Genomic DNA, 7,882 nt, shown 5'->3' on the forward strand with positions numbered 1-7,882 from the left:
AGACAAAACTCAGTTGTCTCTAAGATGGAACATGTTAGTTTTGCTTAACTGGTCAAATCTAAGATTCCTCTTAGAAGCTGTCGATTAAGCCTTCTCCAGAAATTCTTCCATTATATGAAGTAGCCTCCTCATTCCCCACAAAACAGAACAAACTGTCCACAAAACCCAGCAGCCTCAAGCAAGGAAACAGAAACTGAGCATAAGCACTGCTAGGTCTGTACTTGCTGCTGTTGTGCTAAGTAAAACATTTGTCCTTACGTGTGAGGGACATCAAACTCTGCTGGACAGGCTAAAAGAAACCTTTCTAGTTTTATGCAGAAAATACTTAAGTTTATGTAGGTACAAAATTTTTGGCTCTTATGAGATGCTGTTTCACATGAACTTGGTAAGAAAGTGATAAAATCCCATCAGCTATGTTAAGAAAATGTCCTTCTTTTACCTTTATCCTTATTAGGATGTTCACAATTGTTGTGAAAATATTTAACATTTGTTTTAATCAGATTAAAACCATTAAAGATTTACATTCTTCTATGTCATCAGTGTCACCTATTTAAAACAGGAGGGATTTTAAAGATATGACTTGTTTATTGCTCATGATACTTTTTCCATTGAGTAAGTGAATCTGTGATTGCATTGTCTTGTCAAGGAGAGGGCAAGATAACAGAAACATGTATATTGATTCTAAGATAAATTTTAAAATCCTGGAAAAATAAACTTCTAACAAATTTGACCTAGAGGGTTGTCGACTAGACTTTGTCTGTAAGGTTGGTCATAACCAGATGTGTTCTGAAAGTTCAGATAGGCCAGCTCTGATGGAGGGGGTGGGTTTCTTATCCATTTCTGAAAGTTAATTGAAGAAGCATATGTAACAGAAAAGCATCATCAGCTTTACATGCCTCCAAACTCTCCTGGCTATCTCTTCAAACAGCAACGCTGTTGGGAATGCGATCTGGGGAAAGGTAGTAGTAAGGAAGCTTTTTGTTCTTGTTGCGTTCGGTGATGGTGTTGACAATCTCATCCAAATTCTTGCGGAATTTTGCCATAGCCTCTTTCACTGGCTTCTCCACGAAGTGTTCATCTGGGTACATGCCCAGAAACAGCTAATTGAAAAACACCAAGAAATCATGCTTTAAGTAAGCAAAGGCAATTCTGTTTCAACATTATGTCATCCAGCAGAACAGCACCCAGAGTCTCACCTCACAAACGCTACTATTAAAATAGTACTAGCAATATTTAAGCTAGTCTACATCGACACTGTCAATGAAAGATGCTCTCTGCTACCTCCCCTCCATTGCTGGCTGCTTCTTTCCATCCTTGCATCTTTTTGTAGCGCTAGTTCAGGTGTCTATGTGGCACCTCCTCCACCTGTACAGAGCTCATCTGCTGAAAAACAGGCACTTCTCAGGCCAGTGGTCAGTCAGATTGAGCTTCCTAAGCCAGATCTCTGCGTAGCCATGCAAACATTTATGCTGCTAGAGAAAAGGACAGCATGAGAGTGGAATTAACAGCCAGAGATGAAAAAGGAAGATAACTACTTCATTCAGTGACAGTGCAAGTTTCTGTTGACTTAAAACTGTCCTTCAGAGTTTCAGTGACAGTTGCTTTAGTCAGCTTGGACTCAAAGGGTGCTCTGAATACTGCACTGACAATATGCACACTTAGGTGACTATTTCCCATGATACTACTCATAGTACCAGTTTCTCTGCTAGTACTGCTTTTTTTTAGAGAGAAACTTAAAGTGCCCTCTGTCCATCATCATCCATTTAAGGATTTCAAAACATATCCCCGAGACAGAGCCCTTGGGTGAAACAACCAAGTACCGACAACCTTATTTTACATGAAGGAAATGGTTACACACCATGCTTGCAAAGCCTTCCACGGGCTTGTTTTGTTTTTGCTCCTCACCAGCCAGGCACAAGCCACCACTGTAATGCACGTGGCACTGGGGCAGATTTTTCAAAGGGACAGGACATGGGGACAGAGAACTGCTATACCTTCTTCCCCAGCACTGCTGGGGCAAGGAATGGAAAAAACCCTTATGACTCTGCAGCCCTCTTCCTCCCACACCAGCATCCTTATTCAGCAATGCCATGGACAAGCTTAGAAACTTTCATTTGAGCTGAAACAGAGTCTCAGTAAAAGTATGACTTCTTGCTCAGAGCTGGTTTGCATCTGGTAGAATAAGGACAAACCCATACCACTGACACATCTCTACAGAAAAGTAAACATAGTCAAGTCAAGCACAGAGCAGCAATACAATCTTGTGAGTCTGTGCAGTCTTGCCATGGCCCTCATGGTCTCACCTACATCTCTACCACCCAGAGAAGGGAGGTTGACTTACTTCTTTGTCCTGGAATTGGCTTAAGGCCCAAACAGCTCCAAGATGCCAACAGGAACGTCCCCTGTCTGGCAGACTCTCCACAATTTGCTCGATGGTGACAGTCCCCTTTTCTGTTGGAGGAGGGCAGCGCATTGTTGGTGGGGCATTGGGAATCCAGGAACACCAATCATACTGCACAACAGAGCAAGAGAGCACAGTGAAAAGCTACAGTCGTTGGTATTTAGGAACACAGTGAAGAAAATCAGGAGCTTGACAACTGGGAATTTGCTTCTGTATTATGAGCCTTTCAGAAAGAGAGGATATTAAGACAGGGAGATGCTCTAGAGAAGGACTGGAGGTGACAAGGAAGTCCCTTCTGTTTTTGCTCAGGAACTCACAAGAGAGTCACCTAAATGGGAGTAGTTATTCTGCTAACCACAGGCATGTGCCACACAGCCCAGATTCACCAGCCAGGCTAAGGCCTTAGCTATTTTATTAAACAAAGACCTTTTCTGATAACCTGAGGTGACAGCTGAAAAAAAAAATTAAAATCCCCTTTTCTCCAGTTTCTCTTTTCTGCAAAATTTCCTCCAAGAACATGCCCACAGTACTGTGGTCAGGCAGTAAGAGAGATAAAGGATGTTGTTTCATCAAGTAATATGGAATATGGCATGCAGATATGGCCATGGTGACTGGCAGACTGGGAACTCAGAATCACTTCTGGTCTGCTTCACTATTGTGAGCTGGTGATGTCTCCTTTTGCTTCAGATATGACCCTGAGTTTTGCTGCAATCTGAGATGATGCACTTCAGCTTAAAACTTGCAATACTGTCTGTCACAGGATCCTTCTGGACAAAATGTCCAGCCCACAGTTGAATAAAAATATCATGTGGTGGGTGAGCAATTGCCTCACAGGTTGAACACAAAGGTTAATAGTGAATGGGTAACATCAGACTGGTGACCTGTCACTAGTGGGGTTCCACAGGGCTCCACCTTAGGCCCTGTGCTCTTCAACATCTTCATAAATGACTTGGACACAGGACTGGAAGGGATACTAAGCAAATTTGCAGGTGATACAAAACGTGGAGAAGCTGTTGACTCCCTTGAAGGCAGGAAGGCCCTGCAGAGAGACCTCAACAAATTAGAGGACTGGGCAATCACCAACCATATGAAGTTCAACAGAGAGAAGTGCCAGATTCTGCACCTGGGCTGAGGCAAACCTGGATGTTCATAGACTGGGGAATGAGATGCTGGAAAGCAGTGCCATGGAAAGGGATCTGGGGATCCTGGTTGGTGGCAAGTTGAATATGAGTCAGCAGTGCCCTGGCAGCCAGGAGGGCCAACCCTGTTCTGGGGGGCATCAGGCAAAGCATTGCCAGCTGGTCAAGGGAGGGGATTGTCCTGCTCTGCTCTGCACTGGGGTGGCCTCTCCTTGAATATTGTGTGCAGTGTTGGGCACCACAATATAAGAAAGATATTAAGCCATTAGAGAGTGTCCAAAGGAGGGCAACGAAGATGGTGAAAGGCCTTGAGAGGAAGCCGTATGAGGAGCAGCTGTGGTCACTTGGTTTGTTCAGGCTGGAGGAGACTGAGGGGAGACCTCATTACAGTTACAACTTCCTTGTGAGGGGAAAAGGAGGAGCAGACAGTGATTTCTTCTCTCTGGTGACCAGTGACAGGACCCTAGGGAATGGCCTGAAGTTGTGTCAGGGGAGGTTTAGGTTGGATATTGGAAAAAGGCTCTTCACCCAAAGGGTGGCTGAGCACTGGCACAGGCTCCCCAGGGAAGTGGTCACAGCACCAAGCCTGACAGAGTTCAGGACACATAGTGTGACTCTTGGGGATGGTCCTGTGCAGGGCTAAGGGTTGGACTTGATGATTCTTGTTGGTCCCTTCCAACTCAGCATATTCTGTGATTCTGTGAAATTAGCACAACTTACAGCAGCAACCCACAGTAATCACCTGTGCCTGTGCTCGCAGCAAAGGCAGAGTAAAGCCACTTAGCATAACTCACTGCATTTCATTGCAGAATGGGCCTCACACTACCATCACATCTCAAATCCAGGCAGTTCAGATGATGTGTGAAAAACACGGTAGCTAGGCTGGACATCTGAACCCTTCAGCATTCCTGAAAGAGGTCTTACCAAATGCTTGAAAAAAAATTGCTCCTCATAATAAAATCAGTAAAACTAAAATATACAAGTTAGAACCCCTAAATCTGAGCTTTGGTACATATGTAGGACTCGAAAGGCCTTTCTCAGCTTCCAAATTACTGCAGTTTGCATAGACTTCATGGGGATTTGCAGATGATTCTCCAGTTATTTTGACCAGAAACAACAGTGTAATTCTGTACATCTACTAAAAAATACTTCTCAGACCTTGCACTGGTAGATGTACCTCCCAGTCCAGAAGGAAGAACAGTCTTCCCACAAATTCCTACCTGACCAAAGTTAACAGCTGCATGTTGAGCCGATGCGGTGAATATTATCACTGTGAGATATTCTGCTAGTGTCTCTCGTGTCCTGATCATCTTAGGAAACCCTAAATGAGGGAGAAGAAAAGCTTAAGTAACCCAGCTATGAAGTTTTGAACCTTTTATCCAGCAGTAATCAAAAGAAAGGAGTAAGAGGGCTATGAAGCAGTCACTGAGGAGCAGGGCATTCTATGAGTCTTGCTGTGTGGTCTAACAGAAGCTACACAACCTCTCTGTGCCTTGGCTGTGTGGTTATAAAAACAGGGTGATCCTGCCTTACCTTATACAGGTTTGTGAGGTATCACCATTTGCAAAGTATGTGGTATTCCGTAAGGGAAAGACAAAGTGTAATTACACCTTTAAAAAACACTGTGGCCCTGTCCTACCTACCCTGCAGCAAGGCACCCAGACAGTCCACAGGGCAGGGGCCTCAGATGCTCCATTTTTCTTCAGTCTGCAGTGCAAGCAGGGAAGGCTCATGTCAAGGAGGAAGTGACCATGTGCTTGTATTTATAAAGGTCTGAGGCTCAGCAATCAAGTGTACTGTGAGAAAGAGAGCAGGGAGAGCTTATTCGCTGAAATGGGAAGTGAGGAAATGAGAACTTCTGAAAGAGAAACAACAGAATGAGGAACAGAAATACTTGCATTAAGCTGTCTTTGAAGGAGAATAATCAAATGGAGCTATATAAAGAAAGAATGCAATAGTCAGGGACTAGGGCAATATTTTGCAACCAAAGCAACCCCAGGCCTGTATCTCTCTTATCCTCCCTAAATAACATGGTGCTGTACTTCCTGTCCCATTCCAGTGTGACCACAGGTCCCAGTAAACCTACAGCTCTGTCAGTACCCTGGAGCAAGCTGCCCCTGCTCAGCTGCTTCACACGTCCACCACCAACCTGATGCAGATGTGAACTCAACATGAGAGAGGGAAGAGGCACACGGTATCTCTGGTCAGCCACTAAGCCCCAAGTGGAGAGGATGCACCATCCCCTTCTGTGTTCTGCTATCCTAAGCACACTGTGCTCATCTTTAAAGGAGTTTGGTATTCTCCTAGTCACAGCAGCCCTCACAGGGAAGAAAGAGACACTAGAGGGGGAGCCCCAAGTACTATAGCCTCCCCCATTTATCCTCCTCCCATTCTTTACAGACCCAGCCAAGTCCCCCTGCTCTGGAGTGGTAGCAGTGCAGACAGAGATGGTGCAGACCTGGCAGGCTTCCCATTTGCAGTGGCAGCCCTGCCCCTGGTGGTGCTTGTAGCTTCCCACCCCAGCTGTAGCCCTGGAAAGGCTCAGTACTTGTCCCATATCATGATGCTTAGGTCAAGCATGAAGTTCCTACAAGAAGGCCACTTCTAAGCTTTTCCTAAGAGACAACTTGACAAACAAAAAGGATAGCAACAAGGTGTATCCCGATGGTTTGCTTGACCAGGAAGAGAGAGTCCAGGAGGCTGTTATACACCAGCATATACTGCTAATGACTGGAAATACAACAGGTTTGCTTGGACACCTTGCACTCAAATGTGTGCCTGCAACATCAAAGCCATTTGCCCTAGGTCACTGGCCAACAGGTGTTGCCAGATGTAAATCAGCCAGGACAGTGTGAAGAATCCTCACCCACCTCTATAAACTCCTGAAAATCTGCTTGGAAAAAATGTGAGTGGAAGTAAAAAACCCCCATGTTTAGGGAAAGATAGGGGAGTGTTAAGTCATGTGGGAGAATTGAGCCATGTTATGGGTGAGAGCTTCCATGGCCAAGTAATGGTTTGCAAGAAAAGAGAGGCAGTGAGAAGAGACAGAGTAAAGGAGAATATTTCTTGGAAATAATTATGAGTATCTTCTCTTGTAGAACAGCTCAGTGGTGACATAGATGCCGAACAAATAAAAAGTGCAGCAAGATACTCCTGGAGAGGTTCTTACATGTTCTTATTTGGTGCAAGGTTTGAAAGAGAGGATTCAAGGGGGTCTCACTGCTCCTTGTGATTTCTGTCAGTCTGCCTGGTGGTTCCAACAGTACCTACAGACATCATCCCTCCCCAGTGCTTAAAGCATAAGCAGACAAGATCAAAGGACCTGTCCCCAGTGCAGAGAGATTACATGAGTTGCCCAAGCTCATAAGGAGAATCTGTGGCAAAGGAAGGCACTGTCTCCTGAGGGAGGGCCTGATCCAGGGTCTCACCCATAAAACTGAGCATCTTTGGGTCAAGAAGAGAGAGGGTCTCTAACAGCACAAGGCGTGCTGTGCACGCAGCGCTGCTGTCAGCAGGGAATCAACAAGCTGCAGACCTGGCAGGGCCATCACACCTTACCTGAGGCTTTCACACCCCTCATCCCATAGACGTAAATGTCTTTGACGAAAGCCTGGAGCTCCACATCCTCACACACCACCTCGTCGCTCTCATAGTAGATGTGAATCACATCCTCTGCAAAACTGTGGGCAGGAACAAATGAACAAAACGAAATCAAAAGGAGAAAGCAAATCTGCTGTTCCTCAGGGTCATCTACTGCCCTTGGAAATGCTGCGTGTGGAAAGGGATAAGGGCAAGAGAAGGTCTCAACACTCTCCTACCTCCTTCCTACAAGCAGCGGGAATGCACAGAGGGAACTTTGATTCATTTGGGACTGCAGCATCACCTCCTCCCCCAACAAGATACTGGACCACACTGCATCTCCTGAACAATCTTGTGCACTTTATTCTCTTATATCAGCCTTTGCTCCTGCCCAGACCTCTATCATCACATCTACATTCTTCACTTAATACAGACTCCCTCTTGCATATCCACGTGGTTCTCACACTGGTAAGTGGGGTTCTGTCATGGTTTGAGATAGCCCCAAAATCCACTTCCCTAGCTCCATCCCCCTCCCACATCTCAACCTAATGTGAGATGGGTTTTTTTCCAGACAAAACACACCAGACTCAAAGTGGGGGAAAGGGAAATATATTACAATGACTGTACAAATAAATACCATATCACATTATACACATGATCACAACTATCTCTACCATGACATATAGTATTTACAGTGGACCAGATCTCTTCTCCCCTCCAAATAAAAGTCCAGGAGGGAAAGAAGGACAGATCCCTTCCAGTC

General features: G+C 45.2%; 1 protein-coding gene across 2 annotated transcripts in view; it reads right to left on the reverse strand.

Annotated features, from left to right (window-relative positions):
- Positions 1-538: 538 nt before the first annotated feature.
- Positions 539-7,882, reverse strand: part of ALOX5 (arachidonate 5-lipoxygenase) — a 32,161-nt gene continuing 24,817 nt past the window's right edge. Inside the window, exons 11-14 of one of the 2 annotated variants that reach the window (XM_018069250.2) lie at positions 7,099-7,220; positions 4,761-4,861; positions 2,342-2,512; positions 539-1,100 (exon numbers count right to left, since the gene is read on the reverse strand). In XM_018069250.2, coding sequence (XP_017924739.2) covers positions 921-1,100; positions 2,342-2,512; positions 4,761-4,861; positions 7,099-7,220 — 574 coding nt within the window. In that variant the 3' untranslated portion in view covers positions 539-920. Of the gene's footprint in view, positions 1,101-2,341; positions 2,513-4,760; positions 4,862-5,183; positions 5,337-7,098; positions 7,221-7,882 lie in introns of those variants that run through there. The other variant, XR_003915638.1, reaches the window with a different exon arrangement.

The sequence above is a fragment of the Manacus vitellinus genome, unplaced genomic scaffold (assembly GCF_001715985.3).
Source record: "Manacus vitellinus isolate BGI_N305 unplaced genomic scaffold, ASM171598v3 scaffold_15_pilon, whole genome shotgun sequence".
Lineage (NCBI taxonomy): Eukaryota > Metazoa > Chordata > Aves > Passeriformes > Pipridae > Manacus > Manacus vitellinus.